The 20,333-nt window shown below is 39.6% G+C and overlaps 1 protein-coding gene across 3 annotated transcripts in view; it reads right to left on the reverse strand.

Annotated features, from left to right (window-relative positions):
• Positions 1 to 20,333, reverse strand: part of Setd2 (SET domain containing 2, histone lysine methyltransferase) — a 132,969-nt gene that overhangs the window by 80,854 nt on the left and 31,782 nt on the right. For all 3 annotated transcript variants that reach the window (XR_003849156.1, XM_008830560.2, XM_017797480.2), the window contains exons 3-7: positions 15,169 to 19,496; positions 11,783 to 11,914; positions 10,178 to 10,306; positions 6,760 to 6,883; positions 4,492 to 4,569 (exon numbers count right to left, since the gene is read on the reverse strand). Coding sequence is in view for 2 of the 3 variants with exons in the window: in XM_008830560.2 (XP_008828782.1) it covers positions 4,492 to 4,569; positions 6,760 to 6,883; positions 10,178 to 10,306; positions 11,783 to 11,914; positions 15,169 to 19,496 (4,791 nt within the window). In the remaining variant the exon portion in view is untranslated. The remainder of the gene's footprint in view (positions 1 to 4,491; positions 4,570 to 6,759; positions 6,884 to 10,177; positions 10,307 to 11,782; positions 11,915 to 15,168; positions 19,497 to 20,333) is intronic.

Genomic DNA, 20,333 nt, shown 5'->3' on the forward strand with positions numbered 1-20,333 from the left:
ATTTGAGGTTTTCCCAAGCTTTATCTATATAGCACATGGTAATTAAAAGTACCAGACTGGTGGAACTAACCTTATTGAATGTTTAACAGTTATACTTTGAGGCCTATACTAATCTGGTCAGAGGTACTTAAAGGATAGTTTTTGTCCCTTGCCCTCCAAGGTCAACTAAGTTCCAGGGGACTATGGAACATCTCTCAAAATGTCCTGTAACTGTGGTCAGTTACCAGTCCTCTTGTTCAGGGAGGACATGGAGACCCCAAGAGATGGACTTGAACCAGTGTCCAGTCTACAAAGAAGAGGGTCAACTCAGAGGAAACAACTCATCCATGCTTCCAAGTGAAGCCACTCGTGGTCGAGCAGGACATTTGACTTATCTTCTCATAGATGGAACTGGTAAAAAAAAAAAAAAAAAGAAGCCAGGGGCTCCTCCCAAGCCCATGCGACCCCTGAGGAACAGATCCTCTATCGACCTTAAGTGTAAAAATAAATTGATTTATTTGGGTCAACTGTATGGTCTTAAACACCCAAAAAGGAAAGTAGAACCAAAGAGTAAAGTCATCAGTATATTTCTTTAAGAGTTCAAGGGATTATACTTCCCAGACATTAGGCTTAAGTCCATATAAAAGGTTATTTAGACAATTATTTCTCATTGATAATTTTTTTCTAATCAAAAAGTGCTGCTCAGATGTAAGATTTCAAATCCTGGTCTGCATTACTGTAGTGCCCACCTGTATGTAGCTAAGGAAGACAACCCGCTATTCTAAAATGATGGGTAAATTTGTTTTCTCCCCCTATCTAGAAGCCTTTGAGAGGGAACTGACACTGATTCTAACCACTCCAACAGCTATCAAAATACCTGAAAGTAAATCCTGAATCCATCACTCTCAAGTCCAGCCTTGGCATACAAAAGAAAAATGAGGAGGAATGCTTTTGGAAGTCCTTGTCAAGAAATTCCAATGGACTGTCATTGAAACATTTGAAAGTTGCCCTGTTCTAGTTCCCTGTCTAGAACTTGTAATGCTAATTACTCTTGCCTTTACTTCTCCTTCACATCTATTCAGGATTCAAGGACTTTCTTTTCCACCTACAGATAAGAGTTATACAACTTTTAGATAGACCCACTGAAGTGGTACCCCAAATTGCCTCACCCTGCATTCCTGTTCAGCATAGAAGCCAGAATGGTCTGCGTCCTGATTCCCTATCCACAACATGGGTAACCTCTTCAGAGGATGGTGTGCTAAGAGTAAGAGGTAGGGCCGGGCGTGGTAGTGCACGCCTGTAGTCCCAGCACTTGGGAGGCAGAGGCAGGCAGATCTCTGTAAGTTCAAGGCCAGCCTGGTCTACATAGTGAGTTCTAGGACAGCTCGGGCTACAGGGGAGACCCTGTCTCAAAAAGACCAAAAAAAGAAGAAAAGAAAAGGAGGTAGGAATTGGATAGGCAGTTAAGGTAAAAAAAAAAAAAGACCCCAAAGAAAAGTAGCCAGTTTCTTGGCTAAAATTCACAATGTCCTTGGGCCTCTTTAGCAACATACTCCACTCCCAAGGCCAAAATGAAAGTATTTGGGAGCTTTTATCTAATCCTTAAAAGATTTTAGGGTTACCTCTTAGAGAGGGAATGTTAAGAGTAGCCAAAATCCCCATATAAATAAATAAAATAAGGAAGAGTACATGAAGTTATCAGAAAAAAGTAATAGGGAGATATAGGAGGAGTTGGAGGGGAAGGAGTGGGCATGGATTTGATCAAAACACCTTATATACATGTATGAAATTCTCATTTTTAAAAAAATTTTAACATACAGACAGTACACTCATATGCATAAAAAATAATAAACAAAATATTTTTGAAAGCACAAAAAAAAAAAATTTTAGGGGGCTGGAGAGATGGCTCAGCGGTTAAGAACACTGGCTGTTCTTGCAGAAGACTCAGGTTCAAATCCCAGCACCCACATGGCAGCTAACAGTTCCAAGGGATCCAACAGCCTCTTCTTTCTTCCAAGGGCATTGCATGACACAGGTGCACTTTCCTACATGCAGGCAATACACACATACACATAAAAATAATATATTTTTTAATTTAATTATGTGCACATTGTGTATAGGTTTGTGATATGTATTCAGTGCTGGAGTTACAAGCAGTTGTGAACTGATATGGGTACTGGGAATCAAACTCTGATCCTCTGGAAGAGCAGTGCTCACCACTGAACCCTCTAATTTTTTTATTTAGTGTATGCATCTATGTATAATGTATGTTCAAGAATGCAGGCACAAACATGCCACAATGTTCATGTGGAAGTCAGAGGACAATTTCTTGGAGTCTGTTCTTACCTTCTACCTTGTTCTCACCTTCTACCTTGTTTTAAGATAGGGTCTCTCTTGTTTCTGCCACTTGGCCACAGGCAGGCTGGCCCACAAGTTTCCAGGCCATTCTCCTGTTTCTGCCTCCTTTCTTACCACAGGTGCACTGGGATTACCTTATGTGCACTATCACATCTGGCTTTTTTTTTTTTTTTTTTTTTTTAAACTTTTAAGGCAGGATCTCACTATGTAGCCCTAGATGGCTTAGAACTTGTTATGGAGACTAGGCTAGTCTCAAACTCCTAAAGATCTGCATGCCTTTCCTGCCCAAGTGCTGGGATTAAAATTATGCATCGCCATGCCTAGCCCATTTGTCTTTTTTCTTTATTAATGTGGATTCTGGGGATTCAAAATCAGGTCGTCAGGTTTGCACAGTAAGCCCTTTTACCCACTGAGCCAGCATCCCCTCCCCATATACACCAACAGTTTACTTAAACTATAATTTATAATCTCTCTCAACCTGGCAATTTAAGTACTTTATAAATGTTATTAAACAAATTTGGTGCCTGGGAAAGACTTGATAAAGGATTTGAATATGACAAAAATCATTGGGCTTCATCAAAATTAAGAATTAGCCTTATATTCTAGCATCTTTGAAATAATATCTGAAATAAGTTATAAGCAAGGAAATAATTAAATGTAATGTGAGTTTCTGGGTTGGATTTTCAACCAGAAAAATCATTAGCTGTGATAATTACATTATAAGCCAGCAAAAGACAAAAGTCATCAGTTAAGAGCACTGGCTATCTTTTTTTTAAAGGTCTGAGCAGGTTTATAAAAATACAGGGTTGTAGCTGGGTGTGGTGGCACACGCCTTTAATCTCAGCACTTGGGAGGCAGAGGCAGGAGGATCTTTGTGAGTTCAAGGCCAGCCTGGTCTACATAGTGAGTTCAGGTCAGCTGGGGCTACAGGGAGACCCTGTCTCAAAAAGACCAAAAAAAAAATTTTTTTTTTAATTAAAAAATACAGGGTTGTGGGGCTGTAGAGATGGCTCAGCGGGTAAGAACACTGGTTGTTCTTGCAGAAGACCTGGGTTCGAATCCCAGCACCCACATGGCAGCTAACAACTGTCCGTAACTCCAGTTCCAGGGAACCCAACAGCCTCTTCTGTCCTCTGCAGGCCTTGCACGACACAGGTACACTTACCTACATGCAGGCAATACATGCATATACATAAAATAAAAATAAAAAATAAAATAAAAAGTAAAATACAAGGTTGTTGTTACAATTACTGTTACAGACAAAAAAAATTTTCAGTCCACTTCTCTGTCTTGTACTACACAGCACTGGCTACTTTTACCAAGGACTGGGTTCAGTTCCAGCACCCACACGGCAGCTCACAACTGTCTTTAACTCCAGTTCTAGGGGATCAGATGCCTTCTTCTGGCTTCCATGAACACCAAGCATACATGCAGTGCACAGACATATAAGCAGGCAAACACCCATATACATAAAATAAAAAAATAAAAAGATGCCAGCAAGATGACTCAGCAGGTAAAGGCACTTGCTGCCAAGAGACAACCCCAGGACTCAAATGGAAGGAAATACATACACACACACACACACACACACACACACACACACACACACTTAAATCTAACAAAATTAATCTTGCTTTAGGAAAAAAAGAACACTATAGTAAGTTTGATTACTCAATATAGTTCCCTATTTATAATCAGTGAGTTATGGTTATATACTGTATTAAATTAGCATTTAGGATGGTAGGTAAGGGCTACTCACTTTACTATTTTTTATAATACTGTATTTCTGTATTTTTATAAATCTAAATTGAAATAAAAGTAGAATAAAAAAATGATGAAAAAATTAAAAGTGAGGGCTGGAAGGATGGCTCAGCAGTTAAGAGCACTGGCTGCTCTTGCAGAGGACAAGAGTTCAATTCCAGCACGCACATGGGGGTTAACAATCGTCTATGACTCCAGTTCCAGGGGGAACTCTTCTGACCTCAACTGGCATTATACTCCAACACGGGTGCACTTACATACATGCACACCATATACTCATACACATAAAAATAACAAATTTTTTAAAAAACAATAAAAAATTAAAAGTGAGTACTTTGATGAAGGAATCTTGAATAAATATTTCAAAGTTTAAATAAATCTACCTCAACTTACCTTTTGGGTTTCACAGTTTGGTTCACAGCTGTGATTCATGAAACGGGAGCAATTCCCTTTTTGAGTGGCATCTATTATCTGGGGAAGAAGGTAACTTAAGCGTTTTAAAATGAGATCTTAAAATAGTCACGCATTTTGCAAAAGAAAAGCATTAGGGCAAATTGAAGGTAAAAAATACACACACCCTTTTGCCGCTTGCCCTATTTTAGAGTACTTTCTTATACTACTTTATACATCAAAGTGACCAATATCTATCTAACTGCTTTTTATGAAAGATCTGCTAAATACAATCGGTTTACCTATACACAAAATTATTTCTTGGGGCTGGGGATGATTGTAGCTCAGCTGGTAGAGTGCTTGTCTAACATGCAGGAAATCCTGAGTTCAGTCCTCACTACTGCATAAAACCTGGTACATACTACCACCTAGAACTTGGGAGGTCGAGGCAGGACTATCATAAGTTCAAGGTCATCCTCAAAAACATAGTAAGATTGAAGCCAGCCTAGAATACATGAGACTTTGTCTCAAAACCCTTCATATACACCAATGACTCTTACTTTTAGCTATTCCTTACATTCTATTGCATTTCAATCCTATGTTCAAAATAATTCATTGTAAAGCATATGCTACAGCACAATTCAGTAGCTCTATAACTTGAGTATATGTCCAAACATCCTAGAAAGAGTGAAAATTTGACAGGCCACACTAGAATGATAGTACCTGGGTCTGGAGGTAGGTCCCTAGGATTAGCATTTCCACTCTGAATGTAGAGGCAGATACAAGAATCAAGTAGAACGCTATCAAGCCAGAGAGTAAAGAGATTTACAGAAATGCAAAACATGTCATTAACATGCCATGTCATTTCTCACTAAAATATTTAAAACTTTAAAAAAATATTTTATTACTTTTATTTTATGTGTACGAGTGTATTGCCTGCATGTATGTGAGTGCACCCATGTCATGCAATGCTGTGGAGGTCAAAAGAGGGCTTCAGATTCCCCTGGTACTGGAGTTAAGGACAGCTGGTAGCCGCCACGTGGGTGCTGGGACTCGAACCTGGGTCCTCTGCAAGAGCAGTCAGTGCTCTTAACCGCTGAACCATCTCTCCAGCCCCAAAACATTTTTTCATAGTGCTGTTATTTCTATCAACAAGCAATGTGCTTATTACTTTTTGTTTTTAATATTTTTATTATTTTTATTTTATGTGTATGAGTGTATTGCCTGCATGTATGTAAGTGCACCCGTGTTGTACAATGCCGCGGAAGTCAGAAGAGGGCTTCAGATTCCCTGGGAACTGGAGTTAAGGACAGTTTGTAGGTGCCATGTGGATGCTGGGAATCAAACCCAGGTCCTCTGCAAGAGCAGTGAGTGCTCTTAACCTCAGAGCTATCTCTCCAGCACTGCTTATTATTACTTTTAAATGGACCGATACTTCTAAATTTCTCAGTTTTAAAACAAAACTCACATAAAAACATTGAAGGGGCTAGAGAGATGGACCAGCGGTTAAGGACATTGGTTGCTCTTCTAGAGGACCTGGGTTCAGTTCCCAGCACCCACATGGCGTCTAACAACTGTCCGTAACTCCAGTTTCAGAGGATCTGACACCCTCTTCTGAATTCTGTGGGCATTGCACAGCATGGTGCACTTACATACATGCAAGCAATACATTCATACACATAAAATAAAAATATTTTAAAAACCATTGGGGATCATCAGTAACTTTTTTTTTGGGGGGGGGTGTCTTTTTGAGACAGGGTCTCCCTGTAGCCCCAGGCCTGGAACTCACTATGTAGACCAGGCTGGCCTCCATCTTACAGAGATCTGCTTGCCTCTGCTGGGATTAAAGGCATGTGCTACCATGCCCAGCATTTTTTTTGACTCATTAACTTTTTAAGTTGTCATATGCAGCATGTATATTCATATTTACATATAAATGTAAAGAGCTCCCTCTACCATCATTTTGTAAACAAAAGAAACTTTATACTGTTCTGGTCTTTTTTTTTGGAGATACAGTTTCATGTAGCACAGGCTGACCTAAAATTCACTGTATATAGATAAGGATGATCTAGAACTTGTGCTATTCCTGCCCCTCCTCCCCAGTGCTGGGATTACAGGCATTGTACCACCATGCCGGCTATTTATTTACTTATTCTTGTTTTTTTCTGGCTCCAATTTTTATCACTTTAGATCAGTCAATCAATATCAAAGTGCCCCTCTAAACCCAACAATTTCCAGATGTTTCAAAGTAAACACACCCATGCTGCTCACCTCATCATTTTTCAGAGCCATGAAATAGTAGTGGATGTTTTTGTTTCGTGCATATTCCTTCACCCGAGCTTTAAACTCTTTATGATCAAGTACCTCTCCACAATATTCCAGGACAAAGGTGTTCCTGCAAAACATGGAAAAAAAAAGCACTTCCAGCCTAGGAGCTATGTGGAAAACTTATAAATCCAGGCAAAACTAATAGTTATATAGTGCAAAGTATTTAGCATGCAACCAATGCCCAACCTGGCCTTGACACTGATCCTCCTGCCTAACCACTTGAGTGCTTGATGCACGCAATAGCCAATCGCCACCACACATTGCTCTTTCCTAATATATTTATTTTTTAAAGATTCAGGACTGAAGAGATGGCTCAGTGGTTAAGAGCACTGGCTGTTCTTGCAGAGGACCCAGGTTCAATTCCCAGCACCCACATGGTGGCTAACATCTGTGCATAACTCCAGTTCTGGGTGAATCTGACACCTTCTTCTGACCTCTGTTCGGGCATTGCACAACATGGGTGCACTTACACTCATGCGGGCAATACACTCACACACATAAAATAAAAATAGGGGCTGGAGAGATGGCTCAGCAGTTAAGAGCACTGACTGCTCTTGCAGAGGACCCAGGTTCGATTCCTAGCACCCACATGGAAGCTACGAACCGTCCTTAACTCCAGTTCCAGGGGAATCCGAAGGCTTCTTCTGACCTCCGGGGCATTGCACGACATGGGTGCACTCACATACATGCAGGCAATACACTCATACACATAAAATAAAAATAATAAATATTAAAAAAAAATAGCAGCTTTTCTGCCCCTACTTTCAAAGTTCTCTAATGATGATAAAGGTCAAATTTGTCTCTGGTTTGTTGGCCGATCTCACTGTCCAGTGAGAAATATCAGGAATCTGTAAGAAAGTTGTGCAAAATGGCAATGGAAGAGCCTTATTTGTGCAAAGAGATAGTACCAAGAATAGGCCAGTTAACTCCAATTACCTCACGCCAGACAGCTATATGTGGATAGAAGTAATTGTTAAAAGTGGGGAGAGGGAGGTAGGGAGAGAAGAGGGCAAGGGAGAGGAGGAAGGTGGACAACAAGGAAGAAAAAGGGAAGAGAAGGGGAGGGGAGAAGTGGGGAGGAAACTATTTATAAAGGAAATAAAGTAGCAGCTGTGCTTCCAGACCTGGATTTGGGCCAAAGACAGAATTGGGGAGTTGCCTACCTTTTCTTTGAACAGGTTAACAAATTTCACAAGTACCTTCAATAAGGGTACATGAAGTAATTGTAGCTTTTTTTAAAAATATTTTATTTTTATTTTATGTGTATGAGTGTTATGCCTGCATGTAGGTAAGTGCACCCGTGTCGTGCAGTGCCCACGGAGGACAGAAGAGGCTGTCGGAGCCCCTGGAACTGGTTACGGACAGTTGTTAGCTGCCATGTGGGTGGTGGGGTTCAAACCTGGGTCTTCTGCAAGAACAGTCGGTGTTCTTAACCGCTAAGCCATCTCTCCAGCCCCCAATTGCAACATTTTATATAATGTATAACCTAGAACCAAATGGAAAGTACTACTTTCAAGTCTGCATCACAATACCATTGCCTGCTCTCAAACTGACAAACTGTAAGTCATTCAGAATATGTTCAGAATAGAGGTTGAGAAGACCACACTCTATAAGCATGAAAGGCAAACTTCAGTCTTACAGAAGTAAGCTGTTCAGGACCTATATAAATACACCGAAGGTTCAAATAAATGATGATAACTATTATGAGTAACACCTAAGGGATATTAAAGTAATTATGATGAGCTCAAACTGGAAAAATTACAAAACCCAGGCCAAGGAGTAGATTACCTCTCTGATGAGCCACATGGACCTCTATGAACCATCCAAAGTGGTTTTGGTGTACAAGCAGGGCTTTTTAAAATAATATTTTATTTATTATTTTTATTTTATGTGTATTGTCTGAATGTATGTATGTGCACCTATGTTGGGCAGTGCCCATGGAGGTCAGAAGAGGGTATGAGATTCCTCTGAACTGGAGTTACAGATAGTTGTTAGTCACCATGTAGTCACTGGGTCCTCTGAGAAAGTAGCCACGTCTCTTAACTGCTGAGCCATCCCTCCAGTCCCCAAATTTTATTTATTTTTATGTATATGAATGCTGTGTGTGCATTTATGTAAGTGCACCTGTGTCACGCAATGCCCACAGAGGTCAAAGGAGGAAATCAGAACCCCTGGAACTGGAGTGAAGGACAGTTGTTAGCCACCATGTGGGTACTGGGAACTGAACCCAGGTCCTCTGGAAGAGAATTTAGTGTTCTTAACCACTGAGCCATCTCTCCAGTCCCAGCAAGCAGGGTTTTAAATTTAGATTCAACTATAATGTATCACTGGCTGGGGTGGGGTGGGGGGGAGAAGAACTTCCCTCTGTATTAAAAAACAAATTTAAAAAAATTAGTACCTTTTCTCTGATAGTATTCCGAGTTCTCTGTAGCATTTATCAATCATTATGATGAATTTTTCCTTGTCCTCTCTCAATTATCTTACATACCTGATTGTTTCCTTGGTTACTTACCTATTTCTAATGAAGATTTTAAATCTCAAGTCTCTTCCCATTCCTTTATTCTCTAAAAGCTAATTATCACTAATGATTTCAACATTGGCTTTATAGAGACAAATACTTTGGTATGCTTTGCTCCTAAGTTTTAACCTGAAAGAGCTTGCCTAGAAGATTTTTTTTTAATTTACTTATTTTATAAGTGTTTTGTATGCATGTATTTAAGTACCACATGTGTGTAATGCCTACAGAGGACAGAAGAAGGTCTTAGATCCCTCTGAAACTGGAGCTACAGACAGCTGTTAGCCACCATGTTAGTGCTGGGAACTGAAGCCAGGTCCTCTGCAAGAGCAGTCTGTGCTCTTAACCACTGAACCATCTCTCCAGTCCCCTGCCTGGAAGTTTTAATCCTCAAACTAAGCATGGTCCAAATATAAACAAAACCATTTAAAAAAAAAAAAAAGTATAGCTCTCTGACAAGAAAAACTGCTTACCTGCCTGTCAAGAGACAAAATACTCTTCATGTATATATAAACAAAATGAACTTTTTACTTTATTTTCTAAAAATCAATCTAACAAACTAGCTATCCAAGTAGTCATTCTGCATAATGATATTATTAAATATCACTCCAATAAATTATTTTCCTACAAAATGCCTGACCAAGTTCAATAACAAAAAATGAAGTGAAAGTTGGGCATGGTGGTGCACGCCTTTAATCCCAGCACTCAGGAGACAGAGATAGGTGAATTGAGGCCAGCCTGGTCTAATACTGAGTTCCAGGCCAGCTGGGACTACAAGGAGACTGTCTCAAAAAGACCTAAACAAAATAAAAAGGTGAAATAAAAGGTGTTTAAAACAAAACTTACGAGGGAAGATCCTTGGCAGCTCTTAAGCCCCAGCCTTTCTTTTCTGTAAGTATAACTTCCACATCTGCATGCTGTTTTCTCTGAAATCGTCTATTAGAACAATAATCCCCATTTGGACATCGAGAAGAACTGAAATGAGAAACAGATGAAAGTTAATCCTTTAAATACTATAAAGAACCACAACATTTTTGCTAGAATGTGTTACTAAACAACATATAGCCACCTTTACCACATAACTACTTTATGTGTGGTTAACCAAGTGTGCCTCAGTATTCTTATTTCCAACACAAAGATATTCCTTAGAAATCAGTGTCTACATTGTTACATATCTACTATACAATCTGGTCATTTGGCCATCAAGAGAAAGATTTGTCTACCACTTTCTAGTGTCTAAAATTCACTTCCAGGTGCGCATTTAATCCCAGCACTCAAGAGATAGAGGTAAGTGAATTGAGGCCAAGCCTGGTCTACACAGTGAGTTCCACGCCAGCTGGGGCTATAAGTGGACCCCATCTCAAAAAGACCAAAATAAATAAATAAAGTACATTAACCTAGAGAGATAGTATATGTGTGTACACATGTAAAGGTCAGAGGACAACATGAAGAAATTGGTTCTCTCCTACTATGTGGGATTCAGGGACCAAACTTAGGTCATCAGGCTTAGAGGCAAGCACCTTTACCTGCTGAGCCATCTCACCAACCCACAGTTCTTAGTCTCCTACCAATAGACATCTGATTCACATTATTCTTATTTTGTTTAAACTAACTTAGTTTATGTGCACTTTCACTTACACGCCACTCAAAAATCATTAATTTGGCCTTTGAATACAGCTAACTGCTTGATGTTTTAGATAATCAAAGTTATTATAAAACATAGCATGTTTAGAGTAAATGCAAAATAATATGGTAAAACTCTAATGGACCCTAGCAATATAACAATAACGAAAAACATTTATTGAAATCTTATATTCCCAAACTGTCAGATACAAAGGTTTTTAATAACTATTAAGGTTACAACATACACATACAAAAATTAAAGAAAAGAAATACATATGAAATATAAAAAGATTAGGGGGGAAAAAAGAAAATGCAGCTAAGGGAAAAATTTAGGTGGGTCTGTATGTGCAATTCTGATTGTATGATTACCAAACATATACAAAATAAGTTTTGGGGGGCTAGAGAGATGGCTCAGCAGTTAAAAACACTGACTGTTCTTGCAGAAGACCTGGGTTCAAATCCCAGCACCCACATGATGGCTAACAACTGTCCATAACTCCAGTTCCAAGGGATCCGACAGTCAGTCTCTTCAGAAGAGGGCTTCTTCTGTCAGAAGAGATCAGAAGAGGGCTTCAGATTCCCCTGGAACTGGAGTTAAGAACGGTTTGTAGCTGCCATGTGGGTGCTAGGAATCGAAACCAAGTCCTCTGCAAGAGCAGTCAGTGCTCTTAACTGCTGAGCCATCTCTTCTGCCCCACCATCTATTAAACATTAATGGTTTTATTGCTTGTAAATATTCATTTACAGGTAAGAATAAGGGCAAATTTTATTCATTACTTTTAATTTAAAGACAGTAAGAGTTGAGTAAAAGCACTTAAATTTACTTACCATTCAATCATGAGGAGACGATTAAGACAATCTTCTCCACAAGCTATTTCACCTTGAGCTCTTTCATCTTTAGAAAGAGGTGTACACTCACACTGCATTCGCTTAATATCCCGATGGGATTTATTCTTCTTTCTATTTGGTAAAAATTCAAAAAGGTTGGTGACAATTACATAAGTCAACCAAACCAATGCTGAATCTCATTAGTTTTAAGTGTATTTATTTAAATCAACCATTCAAAAAGAAGAAAACACTCAGAAGATGGAGAATACACAGTGAGTTTAAGGCCAGCTTGGGTTAAAATAGCAAGACCCTACCCTCCTCCAAACATGCCCCAACAGTTTAAACATCTAATCACTGGCACTTGTCAGACCAAAAACTCGGCTAAGTGTGGTGGTGTATTCTGAAGGAAGAGGGACATAAGTTCAAGGCTTGCCTAAGCTACACAGTGAATGTAAGGCCAGTCTGGACAATTCAACAAGACCCTGCATCAAAAAAATGGGGTGAAAGGGTGCTGATAAGATGGCTCAGCAGTTAAGAGCATTTGCTGCTCTTACAAGGTTCAGTTCCCAAGACCACTTGGCAACTCACACACATTTTAACCCCAGTTCTAGAGGATCCTACATTCTCTTCTGCCTTCTAGGGACACCAGGCATACATACACGGAGTACACATATATACTTGCAGGCAAAACACTCATATTGTGAGTTTCAAATAATAAGGTGGCTGATTAACCAAAGTTTAAGAATCATAGACTTCACCATGGTGGCACAGGCCTATAATCACAGCACTCACAGGCAGCTGAGACAGGAAGATCTTGAGTTCAAAGCCAACCTGGACTATACAGCAAGACCCTGTTTCAAAGAAAGAAGAAAAACAGAAAAGGAGAAAAAAAAAGACCTAATCTCATAAGGAAAAAATAATTTAGCTATAAAGCTCAGAAAAACAACTGCTAAATAAAAGAGGCTTAATCAAGAGATTTAATTCAACCAGAGATAGGTATGTTAGCATATGCCTATAACCCCAGCACTGGAGAGGCTGAGGCAAAATATCAGTTTTGAGGCCAGCATGGGCTACTTAACATGTTCCAAGCCAGTCTAGGTTAGACTTCATTTAAAAAAAAAATTTATGCCAGGCATGGTGGTGCACGCCTTTAATCCCAGCACTTGGGAGGCAGAGGCAGGCAGATCTCTGTGAGTTCAAGGCCAGCCTGGTCTACATAGTGAGTTCCAGGACAGCTGGGGCTACAGGGAGACACTGTCTCAAAAAGACAAAAAAAAAAAAAAAAGTTTATGCCTTTAGTCCCAGCACTCAGGAAGCAGAGGCAGTCAGATTTCTTTGAGTTCCAGGCCAACTGGGGCTACGGAGAAGACCCTGTCTCAAAAAGACCAAAATAAAAGTTTAAGTCAACCAAATCTTTTATTGAACCCCTTAGTAGTTATCAAAGTAGTATAAATCTGTTTAAAAGTGATCTTTAAAAATGAAGTATGAGGCTGGGTATGGTGGTAGACACCTTTAATCCCAACACTCCAGGGACAGAGGTAGGCAGATCTCTGTGAGATGGAGGCCAGCCTGATCAACCATGTGCCACACTAGCTGGGGCTACTGGAGACCCTGTCTCAAAAAAAATCAAAACAAAAACGAAGTAGGACTTTAAAATCATCAGAGCCAAAAATGGTATTCCTGGTAGAAGCAGCTACTCAAGAGGCAAAGGCAGGACAGCCTGATCCAAGGAATTCTGGCCCAACCTAGGTAATATGGTGAGACATAATATTAAAAGCAATAAATGTGCTGGACGTGATGGTGCATGTCTCTAATCCCAGCACTCAGGAGGCAGGGGCAGGAGAATCTCCCAGTTCAAGGCCAGCCTGATCTGCATAGTGAGTTCCAGGCCAGCAGGGACTACAGGGAGACCCTGTCTCAAAGACGAAAATAAAATAAAATAAAATAAAATAAAGGGAAAAAGTGGGGGCTTTTTTAAAAGGGAAGTGGGGGGGAATAAGACGGGTCAGTGGTTAAAAGCACTAGCTGTTCATCCAAAGGACCCAGGTTCAGTTCCCTGCACTCACAAGGCAGCTAACAATCATTTCTAGCTCCAGTTCCATGGTATTTGATGTATTCTTCTAGCCTTCGCAGACACTGTACACACATGGTGCACTTATAAACATGTAGGCAAAACATTCGTATAAACTTTTTTTAAATTAAGATGAAAAACTGAATTAGCTTAATTGTACTTTGTCTTTTTGAGATAGGGTCTTCCTTTCAGCCCCACCACCTGGCCTAGAACTCACTATGAGACCAGGCTGGCCTTGAGCTCAGAGATCTATATCTTACTACCTCTGCCTCCCAAGTGCTAAGCTTAATGGCATGTACCACCACCACCTGGCTTTAACTGTACTTTTAAAACCAAAGTAATTAGAGAAAAAAAACTAGACACCCTCTTTTTAAAAAAATATTTTAAAAATTATTTATTTTTATTTTATGTGTATGAGTATATTGCCTGCATGTAGATAGATGCACCTGTGTCAACGTGCAATGCCCGCGGAGGACAGAAGAGGCTGTCAGATCCCCTGGAACTGAAGTTATGGACAGTTGTTAGCTACCATGTGGGTGCTCAAACTCGAACTTAAGTTCTGAGGAAGAGCAGTCAGTACTCTAAACTGCTGAGTTATTTCTCCACCCCATAGTTTTATACTTTTACTCCAATAAAAGAAGCCATAATAAGTAGAGATTGAGTATTCTGACAATTTTATGTTGCTTGTTTCTCTGGTCTCTGTCAAAGCACTTAACAGTGTGTAAGTAACTTCTAATAACTCTTTCCTATGGTATGATAGCTACCTTGGACTAGAAAAATGACTCAGTCCTGTCTTTCAAAGAAAAAGAATTATTTATTTTTATTTTATGTGTATGAGTATATTGCCTGCATGTAGATAGATGCACCTGTGTCATACAATGCCCTTGGAGGTCAAAAGAGGGCGTTAGCTCCCCTGGAACGGGAGTTAACAGTTCCTAGTCGCCATGTAGGTTCTGGGAACCAAACCCAGGTCCTCTGCAAGGGCAACCAATGCTCTTAACCACTGAGTCATCTCTCCAGCCCCCAAACACCTCTTTTTATTTTATTTTATTTTTTTATTTTGGTGTTTTGAGACAGGATCTCCCTGTAGCCCATGCTGGCCTGGAACTTACTATGTAGACCAGACTTGGACCTGAACTCACAGAGATCCGCCGGCCTCTGCTGGGATTAGAGGTGTGTGCCACCATGCCCAGTTAATTTTTTATTTTATATTTTAATCACCCAACTCTTATTTCAATCTAAACCGTCGAAAAGCTAATTTTTTTTTTAATGAAAAGCAGATAAAATTTCTTAGACAAGGACTAATTAAGCTCACCTTTCTGTTAAATAGACATTTTCTTCAATAAGATCAAAGTAACAAGGCATCTTCCCCTGCTTGGCACATTCCTTCCACCGTTGTGGGTCTCTGAAGTCATCCATAACACAGGAAGGCCCAATCAGCTCTGAGCTTAGAGGCACTGGTATCTCTCCCTGTTCAATCTCCACTCTAACTTTCTTCCTATCCTGGAGCTCACCATCACTTTCGGAATCACTCTCTAGTTCTTGCCTTCGTTTTTTAGGAGGTCCTCTATCTTTGATGTCATTTTTTTCCATGTTTTTTGAAAAATCTTTCCTTTCATTCATAGCAAAAGAGTCCTTAATGGAATTGCTGCTTATTTCAGGTGCTTGCACTGATCCCTTGTCCTTTTGAAGGGAGAAAAATTTATTGGATTGGCTTGGAAAATGGGATCCACTTCGTTGATCCCAATTCTCTTCTTCACGGTCATCTGTTAGAGAATCTGGCACCTGCCCTTGAATTCGATCACAAACAACCACAGTGCCAGGAGGTCTGCCTGCTGATCTTGGATCCCAATAGCCATTGCCTTGCCAATAATTATGGGTCCCACCATAATGTTCAGCACTTTGCTGATACTTGTGTGCACCACAGGTCCCATAGCTACTGTCAGGTTGCTGGTATGTGGTAGTAGGCCCTTCTTGTTGTGAGAAGTTCCACCCTAGGTTTCTGAGCTCTTCTGATGAGTGTAAGCCATCCATTCTGGAAATGTCACAAGAGGAAGAAAAATTCAGCTCTGTTTTTCCCAGTCTACTGCTATCTGCCCTGTTAGAGAAAAAGATCTGTTGCCGAGACTTACTTGGGACATCTTCAAAATCATCAGAATAAACTGGAAGTTCCTGCCTAGATGATGTTTTGGCTCTTATTGTTTCCTCTGAATTCAGATGAACTAGAAGGTTTGATTTCACATCTGTATGACTTGTACTATCAACTCCATCACTCTGAGGATGAGCAATTTCAGACAGGAGATTATCTTTTCTGTTGAATTGTGTAAAAGAAGTTTCTGGATTTTTCTCTATTCCTTTATGAAGAAAGAACTTTTCAGTTTGAGAACAGCCTTTACTTGTCATACTCTCAAATTTTTCCTCATAAGAATGTCTCCTTGACTCTAATCTCTCATCTTCCCAATGGTCAGAAAAATGTCTGTAACTCTGACTACTCCGAGAAGAACAGGGGCTTGTTTCTTCCATAGGCAAAGTAGAATTCTTTGGCACAACCACAACTGACTGAAGACGATTTCTTGGAATACTGCTATCATCAGATTCTGTATCTTCTGAATCACTTTCATCACTTGAACTTCCAGAAGATCCAGAATAATCTTCATGGATACTAGACACAATTTCTGGAGCATGACCACTACTGTCACATTTTAAGGTATAAGTTACACCATCACTTTCTTCCATGGTTAAACTTAAATCACAAGAAGAAAATACAACTTCTGAATCATCAGAAGTATGTGTATGCCCTCTTTGTTCTTCCTCATCTAAAGAGATTTCTCTTCTATCAGGTAATATGGAATCCCCTTCTTCTTGAGCCTCTTGTAAACACTGCCCAGACAATCCATTATTATGCCTGTTTTCCCAGGAAGCAAATTCCTTTCCTGAATCTGGAAAGGCACTACCTACTTCTACTGTTTCTTTCCCTGCATACTTTAAATTTTCTGTGCTCTTTTTACTCTTCAGCACTGCATCTAGAACTGGAGATGTGTCCTCATCACATTTTATTCTTGGTGGAAGACTCTGATGAGATACAATAATACCTGAACTCCCTATAGGCTCATATAAATCATCCAAATGGTTACCTGAAGCTGAACTAGTGCTACCAATGCTCTGCTTATATTCATCACATACAAATTTTGATTGCTGATCTGTCATATTTCTATTATCACATTTAACTGTTTTTGATTCCAAATGCACATTCACATTCATAAAGCTATTTGAAGAAATCTTTGTAACTGAAGGCTCAGTATTTTCAACTTCAGGATAACATAAAGAAGGGTCACTCTCATTTGCAGCACAGAATCTATCTGAATCTTTGGTTTTGCAGCAAGAAACTTTCTTATCAACTGGTTCTTTAATTACTGTTTTGGAATAATCCACAGTCTTAATTGGCAAAGACATGAGTTTATCATGGCGTGGCGACACCAGAGATTCTGTTTCCCTAAATGGACTTTTTGACTTACTATGCTGCGTGCAAGCATCATCTGAGTCTTCTTTACATCTACTAATATTCTGAAACCCATTTGATGAAAGCAAACAAGCCTTGACCAAAGGGGATACCTCTGACCCAGTCACACTATCATCAGAAGTCATCAAAATCGCATCAGTTTTGGAAGTGCAAAATGTTACCACATCAGATTCTGTCCCAGGAGATCCATTTATATTAAATTCAATGGGACAAAGATTTCTTATTTCATCATTTTTCACTTTTGATAATGAGTCCAATTCTTTAATACTATCATGGCTATCATGTCCTATAAATTCAGACTTAAGAATAGGTGATTCATCCAGCTTTTTGAAAGTAGGCAAATCATTTAATTGATTTGATGGAGATGGAGACCCAGTCTTTTCTCTTTCAGGAATTTTACTAATTATTCTTAATTCACTACCTTTTGAACAAGGAGTCTGCAAACTAAAATGAGATTGTTTGCTTTCCTCATTTAATTCTGCACAACAGAAAGAATTTTTAAATTTATCAGACTTGGATATAGGTTTTGAAAGGGCAGATTTATAACGAGAAGCACTATTATCATGCTTGGAATATGATGATGACCCCCGTCGGAATCCCAGTTCACTAGGGGGAGAACAACATCTTTTTATTCCTTCGTGTTCTGAAGTCCTTTTGGATTCCCTTTCTAGTTTTGAGGAATACCTTCCTCTTCTCTCCATCTCTACATACAAGTTCTCAGTTTTACAGTCCCGATCAAATTTAGAATAGGATGAAGATGTCCTTAGGTCTCTATACGAGGAATGAGATGAGGAGGTGCGCCTTGAATATGTCTTCTTATACTCATCTTCAGAGTCTGAACTCTCCCGAGCTCTGTTATCTGTATAGGGCCGAGAATAGCGTGTCCTCTCACGATAGGGGGAACTTCTATGATATCGCCGATCAGAATCATAATAATGAGATCGTTCAGACCGAGAATAGGATAAACTAGTTCTAGAGCCTCTGTCAGATCTAGAACGAGATCTGCTCCGCCTTCGTTCTCGTTCAGACCTACATCGAGAAGATACATATCGAGCATCTCTTTCAAGCTTTGAGTAGCTGAAGTATTTATCATCCCTCTCTGTTTTAGATCGTGATGATTTCCCAAAATCCTCACTTTTTAAAGGTGCTGAGCTCTTTTTGAAATCTCTTTCCTTTTCAATGCTTGCTGAAAATTTTAAATCATGTGATCTTTGACTAGAAGAAGTCCTTACAGAATCTTCATCAGATTCTGAACCAAGAAATGTACCTTCAAATTGTGAAGATTTCTTCTTAGAACCTGCTTTTTTAGAGCTGAGGTTTATCTTAGAACTATCTGAAATTTCTTCTTCCCTCCCAATATGGGAATGTTCTTTTTGCAGGGGATTCTCTGCTCCGTCCTTCAAATTTTGGGTTGTATGTTCTTCCAAACTATTAGATACAGTATCCTGTTTAATATCCACTTCTAAGGACTCTGGTATAATTTTAACTGATGATTCTTTCTGGGCTCTAGCTGCTACATCTTCTGGTAAGGGTACTGGTGCTGTCATTACTACTGTTACTGATGTGTGTGGCAAAGCCACTGGCTCTGATATTGGTGCTGGTGGTGAAGGTATTGTAGCTTGGGGTGGTGGTGGTGGTGGAGGTGGAGATGAAGGTGGTGAATCTACAGTTGATTCTGCTATGACTGCTGGTAACTGTACTGTGGGAGGAGGTGGAGACACTACTGCTGTTGTAGTAGTCAGCAGTGGCCTGGATGTCACATGAAGCAGATGTTTCTTAAAATGGATTCTGCCCAATTCCACTCTTGATTTTGATGGGGAAGATTCTTCTGTATTAGGCAAAGTATCTCCAATGTCCATTTTAATTTTAGGGTTTGAGTCTACTGGAAGAGGTGTAGCTGGGGAGTTTGGAGTATCATTTTGCTTTTCATTGCCAAGTGCAGTGAGAAACCTATTCTGCAGAGTTTTCTTTGTAAGGCTGAAGCTGAATGACACCTTTTGTCGTCCCTGTTCCTCCAAATTAACTTTTGTCTTCGTGCCTTTGGGCAAAAAACGACTAGAAGCAACACCTTTGAACATTGGTCCTTTGATGAAACTTGTTTTCTGCACATTTTCAATCTTTGCCTACAAAAGAACAAAACAATTACTAAAACAATGAATAATGTCTCAAATGGCCAAAATCACAGTTCAAAATGTTTGTCAGGGAAATTAAAAAAAAAAAAACTTTAAAAACAGTATGACTTTCACTATGCTACAAATACAATTTATAAGATCTTTATTATGGAAAATTTAAGCATATTCAAAAGTATTAAAAAAAATGTCACTTAATATTCATCCCCAGCTTCAGGCATTACCTCTATTTTTTCCCATCCGACATTAAAGATTTTATTTTTAATTTTTTTATTTTGTGTGTATACGTGTATTGCCTGCATGTAAGTACACCATGTCGTGAAATGCCCAAGGAGGTCAGAAGATGCTGTCAGATCCCCTGGGCCCAGAGTTACGGACAGCTCTTAGCTGCCATGTGGGTGCTGGGTTTCGAACCCAGGTCTTCTGCAAGAACAACCAGTGTTCTTAACCTCTGAGCCATCTCTTCAGCACCTAAAGATTTTTAAGAGAGTTTGCCTTTCTTCCGTTTTTGTGTTTTTATTTGTTTGGGTTTTTTTGTTGTTGGTAGTGGTGGGTTTTGTTTTTTGGGTTTTTTTGAGGCAGGGTCTCCCTTTAATCCCACCTGGCTAGAACTATGTAAACCAGGCTGGCTTTGAACTCAGTGATTCTCCTGCCTCAACCTCTCAAGTGCTAGGATTAGAAGCATGTACCAATCTAAATACCATCAAATTATATTGTATGAAAAAAAAAAATCACAAAAATTCAATTAAAAATTTTTTAAAAAAGAAGCACAGCCGGGCATGGTGGTGGTACATGCCTTTAATCCCAGCACTTGGGAGGCAGAGGCAGGCA

This window comes from Nannospalax galili, unplaced genomic scaffold (assembly GCF_000622305.1).
Source record: "Nannospalax galili isolate Female #2095 unplaced genomic scaffold, S.galili_v1.0 scaffold1050, whole genome shotgun sequence".
Taxonomy (NCBI): Eukaryota; Metazoa; Chordata; class Mammalia; order Rodentia; family Spalacidae; genus Nannospalax; species Nannospalax galili.